This window comes from Pelobates fuscus, chromosome 13, assembly GCF_036172605.1.
Source record: "Pelobates fuscus isolate aPelFus1 chromosome 13, aPelFus1.pri, whole genome shotgun sequence".
Taxonomy (NCBI): domain Eukaryota; kingdom Metazoa; phylum Chordata; class Amphibia; order Anura; family Pelobatidae; genus Pelobates; species Pelobates fuscus.
In genome coordinates, this window is record NC_086329.1 from 34,295,901 (window position 1) to 34,321,179 (window position 25,279).

The 25,279-nt window shown below is 38.5% G+C and overlaps 1 protein-coding gene across 12 annotated transcripts in view; it reads right to left on the minus strand.

The window, feature by feature from the left end:
• Positions 1–4,991: 4,991 nt before the first annotated feature.
• The window catches only part of EVL (Enah/Vasp-like), a 183,736-nt gene continuing 163,448 nt past the window's right edge, over positions 4,992–25,279 (minus strand). For 3 of the 12 annotated variants that reach the window (XM_063439139.1, XM_063439137.1, XM_063439145.1), the window contains 12 exons: positions 22,379–22,443; positions 19,541–19,657; positions 18,009–18,878; positions 16,441–16,691; positions 15,547–15,668; positions 14,755–14,815; positions 13,803–13,863; positions 11,516–11,582; positions 11,365–11,427; positions 8,670–8,739; positions 6,387–6,444; positions 4,992–5,613 (listed from right to left, as the gene is read on the minus strand). In XM_063439139.1, coding sequence (XP_063295209.1) covers positions 5,576–5,613; positions 6,387–6,444; positions 8,670–8,739; positions 11,365–11,427; positions 11,516–11,582; positions 13,803–13,863; positions 14,755–14,815; positions 15,547–15,668; positions 16,441–16,691; positions 18,009–18,878; positions 19,541–19,657; positions 22,379–22,443 — 1,843 coding nt within the window. In that variant the 3' untranslated portion in view covers positions 4,992–5,575. The remainder of the gene's footprint in view (positions 5,614–6,386; positions 6,445–8,669; positions 8,740–11,364; positions 11,428–11,515; positions 11,583–13,802; positions 13,864–14,754; positions 14,816–15,546; positions 15,669–16,440; positions 16,692–18,008; positions 18,879–19,540; positions 19,658–22,378; positions 22,444–25,279) is intronic. The other 9 variants (XM_063439138.1, XM_063439143.1, XM_063439142.1 and 6 more) reach the window with 9 other exon arrangements.

The following is a 25,279-nucleotide window of genomic DNA, read 5'->3' on the forward strand; positions in this document are numbered from 1 at the left end:
GTGGGACTTTGCAAGGCTATCCCTTAAAACAGTGGTTCCCAACCCAATCCTCAAGTACCCCCTAACAGTACAGGATTTAGGGATTACCCAGTTGTGTCAAAGGTTGTTTTTATTTTTTTTATTTATAAAGACACAACCAGGTAATCCCTAAATCCTGGACTGCGAGTGGGTATTTGAGGACTGGGTTGGGAACCCCTGTCTAAAGGTCATCTAACACTACCCCCACCCTAAACCAACAACCTGTAAATGATAACTGTAATTCTTGAACATAGTTTCTTTGTTTTGTTTTTTTGTCAAATTTTTCCAAAACAAATAGTGCATCATTGTACTCATAAAACCATAATCACTGGGGGGAAAAAAATCGGTGCAGTGGTTATGGTGCTAATTGTCCCTTTGAACAAAGAGAGATCCTAAAGTAACAGCTGTGATTATTTGATTTCCATTCTGCAGAAAGAGAGAGAGAGAGAGAAAGAGTGTATGTGTGTGACTGCTACGCACTGTAGGGCAGTAACGTTCCTATTTTGTCATCAGGATTTCGAAGTGTTGGTGGATCTTCTAACTCTATTTACACTAGTTAAGCTGACACTCAACTTGATGGGCCCTGTGGGATTTTGATGCTTCCCTGGTTTCCATGGTGATTGCCCCACTATTTGCACCAATTTTTTTTAACACAACTGTTTGCTAAATCTCCCCCATTGTGTCAATCACGCCAACATCACTGATCCACACCACATTGCTTCTGGCGGCTTGTTGGCAAGGATCAGGACAGAGTGCCAATTATGTCTACATGGTTGACTTTATAAATACATGGATTCTTTATATTTAATTATCTGTTCACATAAAGAATAACTTGATTTGTTGTCTAATTTTTTTTTTTTTGGTTTGCTTTTTCATCACTTGACTCGCTATAATCTATCTGGGAAAGCCAGTTTAGAAAGGTTAGGGTTTTTTTTTTTTTGTTTGTTTTTTTTTAAAATCTATTTATATTTTTATTTTACGAATACAAGTAAATGATCTGATATGATCATTGGTTACAAAAAATATCTACTTTTTTGTTTCTTTCTAGCGAGGTTTCCATAAATCATATCTTCAGTGGACCCCGACTATCATCTTAAAAGATATTGATTCAACTTGTTGCCTGTCACCTGCTGAGATCTGACTTTTCGGCCTGTGATTTTGACTGATGTGTAAATCACTCCTTGACATTAGCTAAGCATGACATTACTTTTAATGTAAATTTTCCACATGGGACTTATGACATCCCTGGAAGCAGGCGGTCTCTGGTGAGTACTTGTGATCATTAAGTAAAAGTCTTGCAATATGTGTTCTGATAGAAATATTCTCAATAACAAAGACATACTTTTTCTCAATGGGATTGACTCCACAACTGGTACAGGTGATAGTTAAAAGGACATTCTGGGCACTACAACCTAATCACAATGAAGGTGTTATGGTGTGTGGAGGTCCAGAGTGCTGTCTTTCCTTAATGGGTTGAACCATTACCGAGTAGTCTAACCCTAAACTTTGGAAAACTGCTCCCCTTTTTCCATTGAGGCTTCCTGATTGAAGCTGATACACTTACCCGATTACTGGCTTCGCATTCGGAAATCATAATAAAAAATGCATACCTTGTGCACTCCATTTTCTGAATAGAGAGCTAGTGATAGGCTAAGGACATCAGCTCACTCAGCCTGTCAGCATGGCCCAAGGCTTCCGGGTTTAAAGCTTTAGACCAAGAAAGGAAGTAGCTGGGCAGAGCGATTAAGTTGTTATAGTGCCCAGAATGGTCCTTTATGTGAATAGCCAATTTTTTGTGTCCACAGTTTTTCATATATTGGTACGTTAAATAAAAAATCTTGCATACCTTCATCCTAGCTAATGTCAGTATGGCACTAGAAATCCTAGAGTTTGTTGTCCCCCTTTTTGTGGCCGATATTCATACCGTTTTGTTTTCCCAACCTTGTTGCCCTAGGCACAAAATTGCAGTCAGACTATAATTTTGTAAAAAAATGTGGTACGAGCAGAAATGGTTGGTTAATATTTGTACCAGAGTGCATTGTATGCTATGATGCTGCAAAAATGTGCCTGACGTGAAGTTTTGGAACGCTATCATTGAAATAGGTACTATGATCACGGGATCTAACACCCCTCAGATAAGGACCCCCTACAGCACATGCACAGATAGAACCCGCTAAATACAACATAAAGATCCCCTCAAACCCAACCACTACCTGACCCCACCGGAATCGCGAGGCTGGGACTCCGTGTCGCAAACTACCTTACCCGCTCACCGGAGTGGCCCCCCTTATCAGGGGAACCATCTCATGACCCATCCCCCTACCAAGGCACTGCAACCTTACCCACGCACAGGATACACAAGAACTGGCTAGTTTCCTTATCGAAATACATACGCCCTAAACACACGCCAAACCATGCTACAAAGAAAGACAGAGACCATAGCCTACATCTGGCCACATGACGTAACCGAAAGGTCACCATAGCAATAGGCAACTGACGAACGACAGTATCTTCACCGGTGATCACGGGGGGAACGAGGGGGGGGGAGCGGGATGATCAAACCTGGGATATAGGAAAGGACCGCACTGGGCCTACCTCGACAATACACGCCAAATGGGCCCGCAGCAGAAAGCATGCACAAACCGGTGCAAACCAGGTCTTCCCTCTGCTTCTTTCTTCCTTTCCCCCTCCTCTGGACTCCTGTCTACTTCCTCACCAAGGTTATGTGGAACAAGATACAGCTCAGACTTGTCTGATCAATGTTTATATGTTGGGCAATTGTATAACTCAAACGGCTAGAAAACCAGAATGCAACATATTACTATACGACTGTGTATTACTCCCTCCCCTACCCCTCCCTTATTTTTCTTCTGTAACCCTATCCCAATTAATTTACTGTATAAAACAAAAAACATCATAAATAAAGAATCTTAAAAAAAAAAAAAAGAAATAGGTACTATGTATCTCTTGCAAAACTACAAATAAATGGACGATACAAAAACCGTTTCTACCCCCTCTGACCTGTAGAGGGGAGAGGAATCCATCTGAGCTATAGCAGATAACCATTGAGACAAGAGACTTCTTTGGTTATACTTGTCAGTTTACTGAGAAGAGTCCTTTTCAATATTTAAGATTCCTGGTAACTTAAATTTGATGATCCTTATAGGGGTATTGCTAGAGACCTCCAGTTGCACCTACTAAGATGTGAGGGTAGAGTTTGCCTGCTGTACCAGCTTATAAACAGGAGGAATTATATTGCATTCTGGGCACCATAACTTCATTTCATGAAGGTGATTCCTATCCTTTTAAGGGTTAAGCTGTTCAGGAATTGTTTAAACTCTAAGTTGGCTCTCCACTGCCATTCCTCCCTTTAAGAGTCTACATCCATTTTCTCCAATTCTGATCCAGGAATCTCCCCATTCAAGAGTGTATGTACTTTTTATAAATGGATATGTACCCTTTATTAATGAATGGAAAGCTACTGATTGGCTCAGTAGACCCCTCTAAGCCAATCAATGGTGCCTCTGCCCAGCGACAGGGTGTGCTTTGAAGTTTCTGGATTAGAATTGGTGAAAGCATGAATGCTTACAGGGAGGAAAAGCGCTGGAAAGCCAACTTACTGGTTTAATCATGGGCTGCTGTAGTTGTGATGCTTGGAGTAAAGCATTAAAGGCAAACTTCAAGCACCATAACTACTACAGTGTACTGTAGTGATTATGGTACCAGCAGTGTCAAACCGTTTTACAATGGATTTGTGTTCTTAGCTGGGGTCTGTCAGGCACCTCTCCCCACCTCCTCTACAGCCTATTGAAAGCTGGAAGGTAACGTGGACTGATGTGGCTATGGTGCTAAACGGAATCCCATTATTTGATTCCCTGATGATGCTCATTCCTGCAATTTGCTTGATGTAATTTTTGTGAATTATTTTCTTGAAAATATACAGATAAAACAGTGTTTTAGCTATAAATAACCATACATCTTGTTATTCAACCGTAAGACATTCATCAATATTGCAATACAAGGTCAGCACAAGTATGTGGTCATTTTATTCTGGTAAAGAATTAAGAATTAAGATTAATATCTTAAGCCATTTTGAGTTTTTAGTAATTTTTTTTTTTTTGTGGTTACTGATCTTTATGGTTCTTTCTGATAGAGTGTATTAGTAATAGTAGTTTATCTGAATGGTGCCTTACTACTTGCAATTCACTTAGTTAAAGGGATCCTGTCCGGGTTAAAACTAAGTTTGCTCTTTTTAAATCGCGTCAAATTCTATCTATACATTGTGTTAGTGGTTTTGCTAGCAAATGAATGGGAGAAAAACCTATTTTGAAAGTTGTTTTCTCCCATTTGTCAGTCAATTCCTTGGCATAGACACTATGCCAAAGTATTGATTTACAGGGATAGCAGAGAGGCCTTCCACAGGCGGTCCTGAAAATTAAACCAAATGGCCGCCTAGTAGTACCTATTTTATAAATAACTTGCTACATATATGAATTTTTTTTTTTTTTATCATGTGATGCTCGGTTTTCCTGAAGAATGTATATTAAAGATTTTAGAAATTCTCATTACCTTGGTAGGCCCTCTTATTACAGGCCTACTCGTTCTTTGGTCTCGGCACATCTCAGCCAACTATGCATCTTATAATATATTCCATAACTAATAAAATTCTGAGCACAAATCTATATGTAATGTATTATATCTTTTATAGGAGAGAGATGTGACAGTTTATTGGTCTGACTATCATCCTGTCATTCTGCCTAGATACGGTTTTTTTTTTGTTTGTTTGATTTATTTTGGGTTGTCTGGTCAGCGTATCATTTTGTCTTTCTTGCTCTGGCTGTCTGTGTGTATCGGTCATTGGTCTGACTTGTGCTCCTGATTCATGTCCCACAACAGTCAATGTTTTATAGCAGAGGTTTGAAATTATATACCGGTATATAAAAAAAAAAAAAAAATAATAATAAAATCAGACATTCAGACAATAAACAGTTTATTACCATTATGAATACAGCTACTGTGGTGCACTGACGTACCGTTTTTTTAATATTGTGATGAAGTGGAAATTTTATTTTGTCACTTACAATTTGTAATATGTCTCCTGGTTTTCTTGTGATTCTGCAATATAATTCCATTGGCAAAAAAAGTCTTAACACTGCAGCCTACCAGTGCAATTACTCAGAGGTCATCCTATTAAAGCAAATGGTTCACATTTTTCTCAAACTACTACAAAATGAAAAATAATACAGTTAAATAAGCAAATATATCTTACAAAAAAAGGCTGACAAATTTGATGTGCAATACCAGGTGAAGTCTAAAAAAAAAAAAAAAAAAAAAAGTAAAAGAAGAAAAAAATATTATCGAGAAATGTAAAATGTTTAATATTGTTTTTCATGTTAAGACTTTAAAAATATAAAATAAATCCAAGGCCGGCAAGCTTGAAAGTGTGCGGAGTCTGGTAATAAAAAGGGAATAGACAGTGTGGATAGCTTCCTTTATTTTGCAGTGACCATATTATTCATTCGTTCCTCTATTGTACATTTCCCAGACAACACCTTCACTATGTTGTACTAATTCGGCTCAATTCCTGCCTGATGGCTGCAAACAAACACATAATAGTAATCCAATTAAATTCATAATATACAGCATTAACATGTAACAGTGTTCATTTTGTTATCTAGCATATTAAAGGCATGACGTTATAAATATTATTAAACTACTACAGTCCCCCCAACTGTCCATATTAATTTTGTTTCCAAGTGTTCCACACCTGGGGACACACTGTCTCCCAGCACAGCAAGCGACCATCGTTGCACGCTTGTGCTGAGGCCACTAGGACCATACAGAGAGTGTTTCGGCAGTAATTCTTGCATGGCCTCTCTTGGCAACAAAACTGGCAGTCAGCTTGATATGTGTTGATGCCAGGTTGACACTTCCCTTCTGTGGGCATGCACCACCTGGGTTTAGCTCAGAGGAGAGAGCTTCCGACTGTCATATAGGCAGTGACCAGTACCTGGGAGACCCCACGCAAGAAGCCAAACTGTTGGCCAAGCAGTGGCTGGAGCGGCGGATGCTAGTGTCCAGCGGGACCCAGGTAAGTTGTCAAACTTTTATTAAATGGTTTGATTACTTCATCTGGAAGGGCACCATAACCACTAACCATTAACCACACTGTTACGGAGCTTGGTGTGTTCCTTTTACAAAAGGCTGTATTTATTCTCTTACTGGATCTTTTATGATGATGATGTTTTTTCTGCAGTCCTTTTTGTAGAATGCTGACGTGTACTGCTAGTCCATCACTTTATCTATACCATTCATAGTCATGTGAACAAAACCTCTTATGTTTCAAGGAGATATTATAATCTGCTTACCATCAATAATCTCTTCTTTGACTTTGTGTAGCTCTCTGACAACTTCCTCTAGGATTTCCTGAGGAAGCAAACACACTTCATTAAAGAGAAGGTACAAAGTTAAAATAAGAAATGTTCCTAGCAACTTTGTTGAAAACCAATATTTATCACCTAATGTAGAAATAATCTCCTTTGGCCAGACTAAAAGAGTAGACCGAATACATTTTTGGCAAAGAATGTGAGGATTCTTCACTAAATTATGATTGTGGTTTTTTTTTGTTTTTGGGGGGAGTTAGATTACCATTTCTATTTAAATGAAGACCGAGTTTGCAAGTGCAAAACTACACTTCAGCTCAACTTTGAAAAGTTTATTAAAGAACTTTAATGCATAAACTGCCTGCCGTTTTATTAATAAATAGGGAAGATTTGTAGTAACAAATGTAAGGAAAAATTGAAGTCGGGGAGCTCTGCACTAGATTTATCGTTCTAATTGTGGAAACCAAACTCTGCATTGTCCTGAATTCATTACCGTTAGTCCAATTTATTTCTGTTTGTATCCTGTAAGTTTTCTGATTTGAGGCTGGGTAATAAAGGAAAGCTATGGGGAGGCAAAAAGGGGCATGTTTGCTTTGATATGAATTCTATATTGGTTTCTAAAATGTGCCCGTATTACATTTTGATTTTGAAAAACATGGCCGCAAGGATCAGTGCCCTGGCCGAGGTCAATGCATCTAACTGGAAACTAAGTGCATTTTTTTACATATGTCATTGTACTTATGGTATATCCAATTATTCCCCTTCTAACACTTGCAAACTGCATCTCTCAGCCAATTAATAATGTACAAAAGTCAGACAGCCAGGTAAATCTTACACCATTAGTAAGTGGTTGGACATTACCTGGGGACCCTATGACACTATAGTCACCAGAACAACTACAGCTTATTGTATTTATTCTGGTGAGTAGAAACAGTCCTTGCAGGCTTTTCGCTGTAAACACTTTTCTTTTTCAGAGAAAATGCAGTGTTTACATTACAGCCTAGGGACACCTCCAGTGGCCACTCCTCAGATAGCTACTAAAAGTGCTTCCTGAGGCAGTGCTGCAGTGTGCAGCACTAACATTGTGTCTCCACCTAATGCATGGAAACACTGAACTTTCCTCATAGAGATGCATTTATTCAATTGTGTTCCTAACCGTATAGTGTTCCTTTAAGTCCATTTTCTATAATCTGGCTGCGGTTTATATTTATATAGATCTATATATCTGTTCTGTCCTCACTCAGTGTTCCCCTACAGAGCTTGACCGAGCGCTAAACCTTTCACAGACCACACAGATGAGAAGGATGTTGTCGGTTTAGGATTTATTTGCACATCACCAACCCAGTGCAATACATGAGAGTAAAACTGAAATACACAAATACAAAATAATATAACTAAGGTTACTAAGGCAATGGAACAAATGACATGCAAGAAAATGAGGCATATAATAACCAGTTGCATACTGAATTGTGAATTACCATTTTCAGGTGACAAAGCATAGACCACAAAATGGAGGCTATGGTAACGGAGTAAGGACTGAGGTAACCTAGAAAGTGAACTAGCAGGGAAATGCTAAACTAGCTATAGTACAAACAGAGAAATAAGAGAATAACATTGCTGAGAATATAAACTACCAGGGCATGTTAAGGAATACTTAAAGGCACTGCTATACAAGAGCTAATGTACATTAAGACAGGTAACAGTGCACAGCGTCCGTTATAACAGGATGTGGAACAAAATGGTTTCTGCCAGGGTCCGAGGTAACCGTTGCTGTGGGAGAATAGGACCATAAGCAAAAGAGTGCAAACCTAGGAAAGCACCACTAGGTGTTTCTAAAAATGGCGTAACTGGAGTCCAAACTATAGTAATCTTTCAAAGGAGCACACTGGGTCCCATAAGTTAATTGTAAGGAAGTTGTTATGATGTCAAGAGGTCCCTGGCACCATAATATGGCTTCTGAAAAATGCGTATGTTTCTTGGCCATTTTCTGATAGGGGAGCAACAAACTGGCTTAGAGAATCCGCTGAGGTGCTCTCAGCCAATCGTCAGCACCCCGGTCCGAGGCTTCATCCTTCAAGAATCTGAGAAATGGAAGGTCTGGGGGCAAGGCGATTGGGTGCTGAATATTGGACTTTGGGTTAAACCATCTGTGAACAGTTTAACTCCTAAAGGTTAGCTGGTGCCAGGGATGTTCTGGCACCATAACAACTTAATTCTGTGCCCGGAGTATTCTTTAAATATTAACATAGATATTAAAACACAACTTACTTGTTTCATTCGGTCAAAATCTAAGGCGTCTGTTGATACATCATTGCTGCTACTCACAGGTTTCATCCTGCTTGGAATATAACAAGAATTAATAAAATCAAAATCACTTTCCCAAGCATGGTCTCAATTATGCATTCCTTCCTGCACATATTTAAATTTTTAAAACAATTCTCCATAAATCTAAAGCCAATTTCTGTCGGAAATACTCTGCCACTTTGTCGTTTTCTTTTTGTTTGTTTTTCTGCAAGAAGTAAAATAAATGCTAATTTATGAAAATACAGAAGTTTCTTTAAAAAAAAAAAAAAAAAAAGCAAATTTTAGACTCTATTCCCAGACAAAGAAAACATGCTAGTTTTAATTTTTCTCTTCTTGGGGTGGATATTTTACTTAAAGGGACACTCCAGGCACCCAGGCCACTTCTGCCCATTGGAGTGGTCTGGGTACCAACTCCCACTACTCTTAACCCTGCAAGTGTAATTATTTCATTTTTTTATAAACTGCAATAATTACCTTGCAGGGTTAACTCCACCTCTAGTGGCTGTCTACTAGACCGCCACTAGAGGGCACTTCCTGACTAAAAGCAAAGATTTTCTTTGCTAGAGCGTCGCTCAATTCCCCATAGGAAAGCATTGAAAATCTTTTTCAATGCTTTCCTATGGGGAGCGCTAATGTCCATGCGCGGCATTGCCGCGCATGTGCATTAGGTCTCCTCGGCCAGTGGGCGGGATCAGTCTCGCCCACCGGCTGACTGAGTCAGAAGGAAGAGCTGCGCGGAGGAGGAAGCAGCGACCAGGAACATCGTCGCTGCCTCAGGTAAGTAACTGAAGGTGTTTTCACCCCTTCACCAACTGGGGATTGGGGGGTGAGAGGGAACCTGCAGTGCCAGGAAAACCGATTGTTTTCCTGGCACTGGAGTTTTCCTTTAATGAAATTTAAAAAAATCGCAAAATGTTCACCTGAAAAAAATGGCATCGTGTTTGTTGGGTGTGTAGTTTAACCACGTTAAATTAGCTTAGCATATTATTACAATTAAGCTCTTTATGCCAGTGGAACAGAAGATCCATATAAGGTCCAATTTTCAGAACTATTCTTCCTCTTGAAGTAGCTCAGTGCTGCTAAAGTAAGCAGCAACCAATTTTAAGAGTTGCCTTTACAATGCATCTGGTTTTGAATAGAATGTTTGGTAGCAGAAAAAGCACTAGATGACAACTATGCAGTAAACTTCTTTTGAGACTTATTATGCGTTCTGAATAGTGCTATTGATGCTATTACTTTGATAGAGACCTGGATTATGACTTTCATGCCAAGTTCCTGCTCAGTTGACCAAAAACTCATCCCTAGATTGTGACAGCAGATGACAATGAATCAGTCAATCTAGTCCAGGGATCTTAAACTATAGTCTCCCCAGATCCCCAGATACTGATGGCCTATGACTTCCACACTTCTTTGTATGCAATAGATGGCCAGAGACTCATTGTAATTCAGCAACATTGTGGGCCACAGTTTGAGATACTTGTTCTTCACCATAGTTGTCTTACAGGTAGCAAATGTAGTTTCATGAAACCATGCACGGCCCATTATATAGTTTTCAAGGACCAGCAAGTATGATAAGTTGGGTTGTAACACATGAAGGAGGCAGTTGTTTTTGCCATTACAATTGGACAACACTCTAAGAAAATTTCCAAGATCCTCTACAGCTCAACTTTAGATTTCACATGTAGCTTGTCAGGGCCACTGGGAAACGATTCGCATCATTCTTTGGAATCTCTAACAAAATATGTGGGAATATTGGCAAATGTCCTAACATGGATGCTGCTCCTGCTAAATTAATTGTTTTAAGGAACATGTGACAATCTTTATTTTGGCAACCTAAATAGTAGTGTCTGATTCTATGTCCTCAAATTAGTAATTTAAGATTCTGAAATGTTCAATATCCTTAGAAGCCCATATTACAAATCCTACACAATGCATCTAGCAAGGAAGTGTGTTCTGAATCATCCACACTGCATACTTTTACAACCAGTTCATCCAGTACGGAAACACTTGTTGCAATACTCGAGCTATTGTGAACAGATCATGAATGTGTATATTCCAGGGATAATGTTAACCTGGTGACGATAAATGTGTTCTTTAACCAACTGCCACAGTACTGGTGTGGTCATATTTTGATGTGAAATTTTATCACATCTGGCATGTAAGAGGCTTGTTTGTTGATTGATATGTAAATCGCCTACGTTGTAGTACTCAATCTGTTGTGTCATGTGAAATAGAATGTAAATCTTGTTCATATATGAATAGCAGACTTGTGGTAGATTTACGGATCGTTCATTGTCATATGGTGCACCAGCTAGTTGAATCTGTAGATCTATTAAAATGGGGATGTTCATAAGTTTATTCTGGCGTTTTCCATTGACTGGCCATCTACTGGTGTTGGGTTTTACGAACACTCCGTAAGAGAGCAGTCTTGCAATAACTTACTTTTACACATTTATACTTTGTGTTCCTTACTCTTTATTTTAAACTATGTTCATGGATACATTTACACAACTGGACAATATGGCCAACTTACACAGTGAGGAGAAACAAAAACATGCTTTAAACAAACACCACACCAACTTGAACACTGAACAAAAAAACAATGAGAAACTTGCACAGAACGAGCTGAAACAGTCAGAGCTGTAGTTTTGGTTGGTACCTAGAGGGTGGCTGAGATTGTATAGGACTCTTAGCTTCAGGGCTCTTCAAAACTGGTGGGGTTCTATGGCAATGGAATGAAATAGCACATGAATTTAGCACTCTACAAATCAATGTCATGCAGTAATCGTTCAAATGTAGATGGCACTTACCTAGACAGTAACGAGGGGACAGGCTTTTCAACCGAATTACTTCTCTCCCATGGCTTTTTACCCAAGTCTGTAACATCATTCAATAAATATTAGTGGTGTGCATTGTATCATAGCTGTTAAACATAGACCATTAGCTTTCAAGAACAATTTAAGGACCACCAACAGACAATGACTATAGGTGCATAAGTAAAGACATGCTTTTATGGGGCGCACATTGGCAGGACTGGAACAAGCCTAAGCGAAACCACAGAGTAGGCTACCCTTTGACCATATCCAGTGTTCTTTCAAATACCTCTTCAAAAAGGGCTCTTGGGCAACTGTGATCAGTGTCTATTTTTTCCCTATTGAGTGTGAGGCATGCACAAGTTGCACACATATTGGGGAACTCTCTTTATCCCCTTTAGACCCTTCCCAGACAGAGAACCGAACTGCACAGCCTATACCAAAACACATCCTTGTTCACTGAACTGGTTTCTGCAGAAAAGAACAGCTGTGGTTTTGCAGCTACCTATGTACGGAGCAGATACAGTCATCCTATATGATTGGGACTACTTTGTGGATAACCTACTTATCCCATAATCTCCAGGGTCAAGGAATGTGTTGGTGAATGGGTGTTCTATCAACCGCTATCATCAGGAACTTCCAGTTCTCCATTCAAAAAGTGCATGGTGCCCAGCAGAAACCAAGTAAGATGTCAAACCGATAATAAACTGTTTGACTACTTACATTGGAGGGATGCTGTAGTAATTATGGTGCTTGTGGTGTCCTTAATGAAAATCAACAATGCTTTATTTATCCATAAAAGCAAACTATAAGGACATCATGTTTTGAGTATAATTGAATCAATAGACTATCATTTGATTTCCATTAAGTTTTCATTTTCAGAAGCAAAGCCAGCCCCCATCAGAGACAGTCGCATATTTATAGCACCTTTTATTGCGGTCTCTGCTTATAACACCGCTAAACCTGCTTGTTACTGGTCCAAAGGAATGGGAAGGAAATTAAAAAACAAACACTGTTTGAACTCTGGCTCCTGAGATATCAGAGCATTGCTTGGCATAGCCAGTGGCCAGTACCATGTAAGAGTGCTAAGTGTGGCCTAATGTCAGCATCTTCTGAGGAGTATAGTTTGTAAGACATCCTGACAGACATCCCTCAACTGCACGCTAGAACAACCAACTCATCACACCTGAGGACAATGCCCCATTTACAAATAATGATTTTAAGGGCTTATTGAATGATATCCAGGCAACGTTTCAAGTTTACATGACTGTGTTCAGGGTGGAGATGGCCACACTGACTGCATGGTTGCTGTGTACTACGGTGGCACAAACGGCTACAAATTCCTAACTCAAGTCATTACAGAAGGACTAGGCTGATTTAACTGCCCACATGGCACTTCATGAGGATCAGACCAGAACTCTGGGACATCGGAATCAGAGCAGTTCCTGAGACCATTCCCAATAAAGAATTACTGCATTATATATGCTGCCTACTCTTCACAATCTTGCTTCTAAACAAGCCATGTATCTTTTCTTTGAGGGTTGTTTCTGGCTGTCCAAGGCCCCTAGGGGCATTCTTATAAGGTGCCTGAGAGATGCAGACAGAGCTGTACTTATGAGGGTCACAAGAGGCTCTTTTTTTCTTTCTTTGACCGATTTCTTCAGTCTGACAGTTCCATGGCGATTCTCCCTCCGATCTCTCAACATGTTACTAAGTGACAATGTTATCTCGTATAAGAGGTGACCCCAAAGGCTTTGGCAGAAAAGAATGGCAAATCAAACCCCTCAGTCATGTAACAGAAGCACCCACTTTACTTTGTTCTACATCACTCTTGCTAGACTCCTTGCAAGCAAAGATGCAACATAAATGGGATGTCGCTGCCATTGTAACTTTTTGTTCTGGGATCTACTTACTCAATGGCGACCTAACTCTCAACCTAGTGCTACCAGACCACTAACTCTTCTACAGCTTCGTGCCTTGTGAATTTCTTTTTACGCATTTTATTTTTATATTCTTTTTTCACATTTTAATCTAGCGGATTACTTTTTAAATCCTAGCTCTAATGTATGTTTCTACCTACAATACGCAACACCCTCTTCATTTTAATGGCTGACACCAGTTGTCTTTTATCTTGACATGCTCTGTGGCCATTTTACAAAATGTGTGATTCTTGTGACTTGTATATATTTGTACATTGTGCCACTTTAAAAAAATAAAGAATATAAAAAGAAGAAAAGTGCAAAAAAAATAAAATAAAATAAATTCAAATTCATTTTATTTTTACCTGCAGAATTCTGTGGTGTAGGACCTCGAGTATTGGGAGAAGATGAGAGGCTGGCATCTTCCTAAAAATAAAAATTATAGGTATTTTATTGACCGCTTTTGCCAATATCTTCCATATGACAAATGTATCATTTTCTGTGGTATACCAATAAATTCAGGATATAGTTTTAAATATTGATTCTAGCCTATAGTCCATGAATGCATTTGCCTTCTGCTGTACATTAATTCGAACCTACATCATGTAAAAATACCATAAATGGAAATCTTCTCGGTCTATCAATTCGCTGTTGGGTGAATAATCCCCTTGATCTATTGCTATAAGCACTGAATTGCGAAATTCAGTTAACAAACCAGTGGGAAAAATTCTCAAGTCTGCTGTAGTTACAGGTTTGCTATTTTTCAAATTGCAATTCCGTCTTTAATTCACTACAATTATGTGTTTATAAATAAACCCATATGTATGTTGACCACGTCTTTCCATTCACATTCAAGTTTCAGAAAGGTTACCATATTTTTCTTTGGCCAGGCCAGTTTTTAAAAAAATAAATACATTTAAAAAAATATATATATATTTTGTTTTTTGCCCCACCACGGTCTGTGCATATCCTGCAATATTAGGAGATATTGGATTGGAATGGTTGGCAAGCCCCCGGTGGGTGCGCTTTGCCAATAATGCAACTTGTGTTACTGGGGACGTACATAACTGATGGGAGTGCCAGCCTGGGGTCATGGAAGCCAGGCAGACTGACAGTCCCACTGGCTGGACCCCAACAGACCCTTTGACAACCCATCTGGCAAGGCCAGATGTGAGACTCCAAGAAATAAAATTGTAACAGTGGGGCACACAATACTGTAAGCATATATTTTTCTGTACTCTTCAACTCGGGTGTATGTAAAAATAAAGCCTACCATTATCCTAACAAGACATGAGTATGAAATAAAGCAGAACTCACGTTTTGGCATTCCTCTTCCTTTTTATCACCTGGTTTTTCTGTTTGAGAGGCTGCTTTTCTTCTAAATATTGCAACAAAATGGTTGTCATTACCAGCAACACGTGTAAGGCGTAAGGCAGGATATCATTAAAATCTCTGTACATACAAGCATTTCAGAGTTATAAATTAGATTACACACTCGCATGAGCAAGGCCCTCATTCCTTATTTTTTATATAATTTGATTTCATGTACTTGGACTTTTTTTGTAATTCTTCACTTGTATGGTGAGACAATAAGTGTTGTATAATAATAAGAATAAATCGGGTAACGTGTTTCAAATTATTCATACCAGCAAAAGGCAGCTATGATAGGTCGGATAGCTCTAACTCTCAGCCAGTCGGCATTGTCCACTGCTCTACAGGCTAATGCTTCCTTATTAGTCCTACCAGTACAGAGGGATAAGCCTTTGGTGACTCCATTTTAGCATTAAATCATTAAAATTATAGAACACTGAATGAAATTATGGCCCCAGAGGCCTTTAAGGAGATGAACTGGTTACAGTGTTCTCCTTAAGTCATGAATGGACCTGTTGGTATCTGCTGGACAGAAATGAAAGTGTAGGCAAAATGATTACATGGAGGATCATGACTGGCTGATAAATTTCAGCCACTTCATAGTCCCTGTAGATTTGCAACAAAAATTAAATTTATTTAGATCTTTATATTCATGGATTGCCATAATGCTTTAAAACAGGGGGTCAACTCTAAGCGTTATCAGTGAGACTTATTGCTGTGACTTTTAATGTAACAAACCTTTTTGCCAGCAGTTTATTCATTTCCTCCATTAGTCCTCCTCCACCACCACCACTACTTGTTCGATTGGCATCTGTTTTGGAGGCTCCACATGGACTTGAACTTCCTGAAGAATCTTCTGGCTTTAAGTAAACAGACATTTGAGTGGTTAATACAAAGCTCGTAAGAACCACAACCCTTCTTTCCTTTCTTCAATAACTCAAAAATACACCCCTTGTTTGTCATTCTACTCCTCTAGCGACTTACTTCTGTGCTATACTAATTCTTGCCCACATGTTTTCTCAAGTGCAACTCCTTTCCTATGGAACGGTTTATCTCCCTCCCCAGCAGATTTTCTTCTCTCCAGTATTTTAAAGACCATAAAACCTTCTTTCAACAAAAATATCTCATTGGGAAATATTAATTTCTCCAACCCATCTACCCTTTCTCTACTAATACAGTTAGTGGCTTGACCGCCCTCAACATCACACCACACAATTTTTTTCCTATAAACATTGTGCCCTTTTTGTTTTATCTCAATGCTAGCTTCCTACCTGGTGACCTTCCTCTTGTCCCAGTTAACATTTGTAATTGTTTCTCTTATGTCCTGTTCTATCCCCACTGTAAAGTATTGTGAAATATGTTGGCACTATTTAAATAATGATGATATAAGATGACGTTTAATGGACCACTGAAGCCACCCAGACCACTTTGTCTTAATGAAGTGGTCAGGGTGAAGTAGTCCTTTAGTTTCAGCAATGCAATATAAAACGTTGCAGATTTTAGAAATTGGGACATTGTTGCTTTTGGAACATGATGGAGTCGAGCGGTATGCACTGTAAACACTGTTTAGGTGTTCTATTTATCATAGTGACATTTTTTTTGTCATACAAATCTTTTATAAGCAGAACTCACCCGTTGTACTTTTCTCAGTTTGGCACCAGCCAAAGCTGCAGCAAGACCAGAGACTGGGCTTTCTTCATAGACTATTCCTTGGCTTCCTCCTGCTGGCAGAGGAGGGGCAGGTGGTGGTGTCCCTCCAGATGGTGGCGGTGGTCCAGGTGGCGGTGGGGGAGGTGGACCACTTGCTGGAGCAGGTAGTACTCCAACCCCTATTGATGCTACCATAACAGCAGATGATGGGTGCCCAGTTGGAAGCATAGGACCTGTGAGAGCAAAGAGAATGTCTATTAAAAAAAAAATACATTCACAATATCCATACATTTATCAGATAATTGATCAATAAAACATATGGCAAAGATACATTTGTTTAGTGCGATGTGTCCATAGACGACACTACAAAATTTTATTTAGATTACCATATACATGTATAATACACACACATTTACATATTTTTGTTAACATGATATGAGTTACGATATATGATTGTGGTTTTATGAACTGTGTTGCATAACCCCCGAAATCACCTGAGATGATATCTGAATTCTGGTCCTGGTGGCATCTTATATTTGGAAAAACTAGACCCGATGTGTGCATTGTCTTCTATTAAAAATCTAAACACCTTTATTGAAAACCTGTTGGATGTTTAATTTACATTAACCCCTTAAGGACACATGACATGTCATGATTCCCTTTTATTCCAGAAGTTTGGTCCTTAAGGGGTTAAAAAAATATCTATAGTTATGCAAGAGTCGGAATACAAAATGTGATTTTAAAGTGGATCTGTCACAAAAAAAATACACTATGAAATAGAAATAAAATCACAATAAAAACAAGTTTAATGAACTAGTTGAGGTTTCAGATAGTTCAATTACGTTTTAAAACCTCGCTCATGTGACTCATGGCAGATTTATCATGTCTTTATAATGTTCGCATTATAAGCTCCTTTATCAAAATAATGCTTATATATGTTGCATACTGTGTGGCCCTTTAAATTTATTTGTGCAAAGCTAGGTATTAATTGAAAGTATTGGCTACATTTCTTGGTTGCAGTGCCAGTGTGAATTGGCTTTCCCAGCTTTGTAACTTGATTGATGGTTGAGGTCGGCCAAAAGTCATATTGCACTCGGGGAGAAACAACAACGATGACTTAAGCACTGGTTGCTAATTAAAACTAAGTGCTTTTCAGACCCCTTTCAGTAAGAAGAACCACAATATAAAATGATTTCTAACCCTTAATAGATGCCATTTAAAAACGTAATTATGTATGCTTTCTTTATATAGGGCCAACTTACTTTAAGGTAACCGGTCCATTTAAAACTTCTTTGCCGATTAGGGGTTTTACAAATTGTGCGTGAATCAAGTGCGTAGACTGTGATGTCCAATTGATATATATATATATTTTTTTTTTTTAAATTGTCATTAAAACTCTTTGAGAATTTTCTCAACATATAATCTGGAGCATTCCTTTTCATACTTGTTTTCAACCCTTTAGTTTTTGATGTAGATGTGGAGGCTATCAGGAAAACATATATTATTTGATATATATTCTTTACACTCATTCCAAAAACAGAAGTACTTACTCAACTGGGAAATGGCTGGTGAAGTCATGTAAGGTGGGGTCCTCTTGGACAAATTCACCTCAGATACAGCAGCATAAGGGGGAGGTAATGAAACAAAGTTTGATATGAACTGGTGTGACTGCTGAGAAGCATGAGAGGGAAGTTGGAAAGGTAGAGAAGATGCTTGTGTCAGGGATCCGGCAGAGTCGGTAAGCAATGGTAACTGAGCTATGGGTACAGTTTCTAGATACGATAAGTAAGAATGATCACCACTTTTAGCTTGGGGTTTTGGGTTGCTTAGAGAAATCTGAGTCCTTAAAGTGTCATTTACTTGGTCCGGTGGGTCTATCTGAGGTACATTTGTTTTTTGGACCAATTTTTCTGTACATTTTTTGATTCTGTCATTCTGGACAGGAATCAGTGGAAGGTTAATTGGAATAGGTGATTGCGGTGATAAGCTCTTCAGCACTGATGACACAGGAGGAGAAACAGGACGAGGAGAGAATGACACTGAGGGATGTTGAACAGACTGATGAGGGGTTAATGGGGAATGGGAACCAGGAGCAGGTGGTGGGGACAAAGAGATTTGCTTGAGGCTCCGGGCTACTGTTCCATTGCTTGGCCATATTGTAGAACAGACAGAACCCTCGGAGGTTGAAGGTTCTAATCCAGAATAGCTGTGCCGCAAGTCAGGGGATTCGCTGGTTCTGTTAGTGGACTTGTAAGTGGACTTAATATTGGGTTCTGGGACAGTTGATGCTGCTGAGATAACTTTTGCATAAGATGGTGGTGGGACAGCACCAGCAGAAGGAGAAGCGCTGTAGTTACTGTAGTCAGGAGGAGGAGACTGGCAGTGGGAAGGAGGGGACACGTTTATCTGAAGGATAGAAACTAAAAGAAGAAAAAAACGAAAAGAACAAAATGGGCATTTATCAAGGGAAGCAAATAAGCAGAGTGATTAGGAAAAGCTGGGACTGAGGGACAGATGGAAACACAAAATAAAAATATGGCTCATGCATAGATTTTCATGATGCACAGATGAATTAAAGAACGTCTTTGTGCTTTGTTTCAGAACCATAATTTTTCAAGGGGCTTATTGCATTGCAAGCAAACTTTAATGTTAAGAGGTCTATAACCCCAAGTTCATAGATTACATGGTATGGCAAAGTTAGAATGAGGGTGTAATACAAATCGGGACATCTAATTATGGTTAACTGAAAGACTGTAAATGGGTTGGCTGTAGATTTAAACATGCTATCTCAGCATGTGTGTAATTTTTTTCCAATAAATGATCTTATGTGATGTATTTAAGGTAGTGATGTCGAACACCTTTTAAGTAACCCAAATACGGTTATTCTGTAAAATATTTCAAATTTAAATTTGTGCGTCTTGAATTATAAGCCAACAGCCCTAAAAATCCCATCTACAATGATTTATCTCTGGAAAAACTATGAAATAAAATCATAAAACATCATGGATTACAACAACTAAGGTTTACAAGAGAAATTAGCCAATGGCTTCTCTGGGAATAAGCAAATCAAGCAGCTCCTTACGGTCACATTTGCCTGGGTCCCGGGTGGCCATCATATCTGGCCTTTGGGATGTGCCCGCTGGGCGGCCGTGCAGAATGCTTTTCAGTTGTGGGCGCTGACTCGCCTCATGCCCTCTTCCTGAATTATTGGTCACATGAATATTTTATGCTGACTTGAGCATTGAAATTTTACAAAACATTTCATTGTATAAAAGCAGTACTAACAGATTGCAGTATTTGAATGACATCAAAGTCATTGTGTGCACAGACCCCAGTTATTCATGAGAATTATTTTAATTTCTGGTTTGGGTGTCCTTCCTATCTTCAACAGATTTTTTTTTTTTTTTAATTATTTATTTTTTTTACTCATTAACTGTTTAATTTAGATAAGAGGTCTTATTTATAGAACATGGTTACAATTTGCTTAACCTCTTAGATCAACCATATTTCGTACCATCTCAATCTAGCCCCTAAAAACCTTGTACCTGCTTATTAAATGGAACTATGGTATAAAATGACTTTAGCATAACAAAGTATTCCCTACTTTGTCTTCTGAAACATTTTTCATTGAATTTGAATTTCATTGCATTCAGTCAATGAGTATTTAAAAGAATTCTGTGTTTCAGGAAACCTTAAGAAGAGACCGTCTCTTTGAAAGGCTTATGATGGAATAGACCCCTTTTTGGGTATCCAAAGCATGGGGTGATACTGGGAAATCGATCCTGCATGGGGACATCTAGTGCACTGAAACACCACTTAGTATTATTACATTAGTAATAAACACTAACCAGACAGTGCATTTTGCAAGGAGTCGCATAGAACCCTCGAGCCACAGATATGCAATCTTTCACTAGTCTGAAGCTGTTGATACAGGACGCTATCATTTTCAGCTAGGGCTTTGGAAAGAACTGTTAGACGACAACAGAAGCTACAACTGCTAACTAGATAATCAGCCAGTCATTCAAACATTAGCCAGTTAGGAGCTCTCTGTGTTATTACATGCCAACACATGCAAAACCTGTGCAGACACAAGACCATACCAAGTAGGAAAATACGGATAACCATAAAACGCTAAATATGAACCCTTGAGAGTATGTAGTAGTGTTGTTACTTGAATTTGTGCTCTAATCAATAGTAAAATAAACCCGAATGAAATCTATTAAATTTGCTTATGTGTGATATATGATGACAAGGAGTAGGAAAGTAGAGAGAAGAGGTTTATTTAAGACCATGCTTAAAATAACAAAAAATTTAACAAATGTTAATTTTTCTTATTTTTTTTATTCAATCATGAGTTTCCCGGCTGCTCAGCCATTAACTTGATATTAACACATGTAGGGTGTGTAGCTTGCTTTCTTAAATTAAGACTGCATGGAAATCCAACATTGGAGAACTCACATAGATTCTCCAACACTCTGAAATACTTTCATGTACACATCCGTATGACTCACTGCAAGTATTTAAGTGCGTTTACTAATGAGCAAACTGAGGTTCGTGGATAATCCATTAGTGTCATTTTAAATATATGTATAGCTAGAGAGAAAATATTTCCCATCTATTATGCTTATTTTACAAATAAACTACTACATGGGAGATTAATTTACATATAAAACCATGTGATAACAAATTAGGGATTTATTGAATGGCATACAGACGCTCTTGAACATTTTAAGATGTCTGAAAGGTATCAAGGGCCTTTTATTTTGTTTACAGTGAGAGTTCTACCTTCTTATCTACAATTTATGCAGAATAGTCTGGAGAGTTCCCAGCTATGTTGATACTCAAAATATGTTGTGTGATAAATTGAGAAACCCATAACTTCATTAGAGACACTAAGCGCCAAAACAACCATAGCTTAATGAAGTAGGCATATACAGATCATAAACCTGCAGTCTCAGTGCTCAATTCTCTGACATTTAGAAGTTAAATCACTTTTGTTTCCTAGCCACAACTCTGATACAGCTTTTATGAAAAAAGGTTTTAATTTCAATCAGCACAGTGTGTTTACTTTAGAGGCTTGTATCTCCTGCTCTATTAATTGATATTTAACCATACATAGGAGGTTCCTACAATCTCTAGCAGGATATAAGACATTTTAAATTAAACAGACTGTGCAATAAAGGAAGGTTCAACATTAGATCTCGCTTTACAGGAACTATGTAAGGAGACTGTGCAAGTCACATGCAGGGGGTGTGTGACTAGAGCTGCATAAACAAAGCAGTTTAACTCGTAAATGATAGAAAAAATGAGCAGGGATACTGCAGCGGTATGATCTATACACCAAAAATAATCAATTACGCTAAAATAGTTTTGGTGCCTATAGTAAGCCTTTAAGATGATGGCTAAAAAAAAAAGAAAATGTTGCACATCTTGCATTTACATAAACCTATCGGCTCACACTCATGTAAGTGGATAGAAAAATGTATCACCCTTAAAAAGACTCAAAATATCGGGCAATGTCACCGTCCTATTGGACCAAAACATTCTTTGATATTTTCTTGTCCCATTAATGGGTCACAATATCACAGTGTAGTTCTCCTGTGGTATCCATACAACTGTGAACTCTTACCTTGACACCCAGATGTGTCTGAATTTAATTTCCTATGATACACAGCCAACCATAAGGATGGCTGAGCATCACATCAAATGTAGTTTGTAAACATCTGGATTTCCAAAGTTAGCCATTAGTATCATACGGTATGGGCACTGTCAGAGCACTTCCTTTGAGTACAGGTGGAATGTTAACACATTTGGCACTAGGGAACGGTCTGGCACAAAGGGTGTTACTGTAATATTTTGTAACTGGTTTGTTTTATAACACACACAGATAGCAAGCAATAAATAACACGGGTACACTTGCCTGTTGTTGAGGTCCTCCTTTCCAAGGTTTCCTGACGTTGCTGCTGTTGTTGCTCCATCATTTGCCTAAATAATAATAACAACAACAAAGTATTTAACCAGGAAAGGTACATCCACATTACTCTGGTTTCAAAGTACGTCCTGGGGATGTTACTTTTACCCAATTCAATGGGTAATCCTTCTACCGTATAAAAATGAGAGGCTGAGTCAACCCTGCCGGGGTTTGAACCTGCGACCCCCAAGGGTTGAACAGATTCTACTGATGATGCATAAAAACCAATAGCTTTGCAGAAATTTGGGCATTGCACCTTGCATTAGCAACTAACCTTTTAATGCAACCGTTCATTTGCATCTGGTCTGAATTATACACTTTATGCTGATGAAAAATTAAGGTGCAGCAAAAAGAAAAGTCAGCTCTGCAACGAAGGCTCCTCTTTTGGAATGGTCCAAGGTGAAAGGGTCATCAACTTATTATCTACTGCCTAACATGAGAATGGCATGAGGTGGGCACTGGAAGTCATAGGAGATTTGGCAACCCCAGTCACAGCGGTTATTTAAAAAATAAATAATCTGATCACCATTCTGTAGTCTCTGTATAACCGTATATTTGTATCAGACATAAGTAGAGCAAGCCTGCATCTGTGGGCTAGTAGCCTGTAGGGAAAAAGCAGAGCAGAGACAAACCATGGAAGAAGTCTAGATGAGGGATGTGTACTCTGTAGGACAGGGGGATACCCTAATGTCCAGCTAATCATAGATTGGCAAAGCTTCAAGGAGAGCCATCAGTTAGTCCTACTGTATCAATTTAGTTTTCTGTTAAACTGAGCTTGGGTCTAGTGCTATACAATTCATGCTGCACAAAGGATAAAAAAAACCCTCAATGTAATGTGATTGTTCTACCACTAGATGTCCTGTGTTTTCCTTTTTATAAATGAAAATCATTATTAAGATTGCCAAATGGATAGTCTATGTTCTAAATATAATTTTATATTACAAGTAGGGCAAAAAAAACCAACAACACACAACTGCAAATGCTTCATGCAACCCAGGGGCTTATTCATTGTATTAATTCTGATGAACAGTAGATTGTGGTACAAGAACAATGGAGATAACAATTAGGGCAAATAAAGCACTGAACTGATTTTTATTTATATTTTTGGCTCTGCTGTAAAGTTAGTATTTCTTTTACAGGGAGGAGGCAAAAAGGCAATTGATCCCTCTCTTCAACAGCCAGTATTTTAGACTGGATTTGTGTGCGTATATTTCAGTAGAGCTGAAGGGGATCTGGTAGTACGGCTAAGGCATGCAGCAGGAGAGCTCTAGTGGCTAATACCATTGCATGGTAAGCCTGTTTGCATTGCTATCTTTTGCAAGAAAAAGTTAAAGAAAAATTAGAGTGACAAAAAGGGACAAGTCGGAAGAGTGTGATGTATCGGACTTTAAAATTTAAATTGCTTCTCTTACAGGCCTTAGTCATAGGTCATTGGTTAATCAGTATAACCCAAGCAGTGTCTTACAGTCTGGGGGTCACCAACCAGCTTAACACATCGTCTACTGAGAAGGTGCCAGTAAAAGTCTTCTCTCCTCCTTTTAGAAGGGAAAATAACTGCACCCATCACAATATTGGCAATTCCTAATCCCAAATGGTCTTAATCAACTTTAGAAAACATGTTTACTTTTTAAAAGCACAATTTCTTCGAAATTGAGTTCTGTTCTTTACCCTCCTCCCCCAAATCACATTTTCCTTCCTTGTCTCTATTCTGATCTGCCATAGTGACTCCTAAACCCTTTAATGTAGGCCGATATGCCCCAGGTGACCAATAGGGTGTTGTACCGTTGCTCAGATGATCTGATTTGGAGATTCTCATTCGATTTTTGTGTTACCACTAAAGCAAGGTTTTAGCAAGCTTAAAAGGACACATGAGGCACTTGCATGTATTCAGTGCAATGTGTAGGTTACAAATGTGATGAAATATGAACCTATCCCTCAGAGAGGTATAATAAACAGCAGTGGAAATAAAACAGACTAAAAACGCTGACTGTTGTAAAAAATAAAAGTAATGAATGAATATGCATAGAACACAATCTTTGAAAAGCTGTGTATCGCACACTAAGTGGGTGACCAACTAAACTGTGGTTAGAATAGAAAGGTAATGTATGTGGTTGCACACATTTTTATTACAAATTATAAAAGATTTATTAACTATACAAAAAAAATTAATAAAACTGTGATACACCTTTCAATAAATACCAATGAGGTTATGTACACAAATCTAAGGGTGATGTTCATTTTTAAAACCTTTGATAGATAACTGACCGGCACAAATAATACTCAGTTCAGCATTAAGATATTATACAAATACAGTGTATCAAAACATGCTACATGTAACGGACAATGCGCCTATATGAATGAACCTCAAGTCTTTGATAAGTGGTTGGATCCACAGGGGTGAATAGAATCTCCAAGCTAAATGGGAAAAATCCTCTAGGCATACCACCAATGGTCAGTCCCATTCCTAGGTATAAGTAGGGAACAGTGGTGTTCTAACACAAGAATTAGTGATAATTCGGCAGAACAGGACCAATGTAAACCCAAAAAGGTTGATGTTAAATTAGCGCTTTAATTCCAATATTAATATACAGGTAGCAAATATATAGCCAACACTTAACAAGAAGTGACTTCCATGACGTTTTAACCCTTTTAGGGATAAACTCAGACTTGACTCATTTGTTGAAACCACATATCCAGTTCCTAAATGGTTATGTCTATCTTTGTCTGGATATCCAAGAATAACTTTCAGAAAAGGCATTAACCTTAAGAATATCTTGGCACCCACTAATCTGAGGGTCCCTAGGTATAATCCAAAGTTCCATGATGTGTAGTCGGCACCTGGTACCGTTA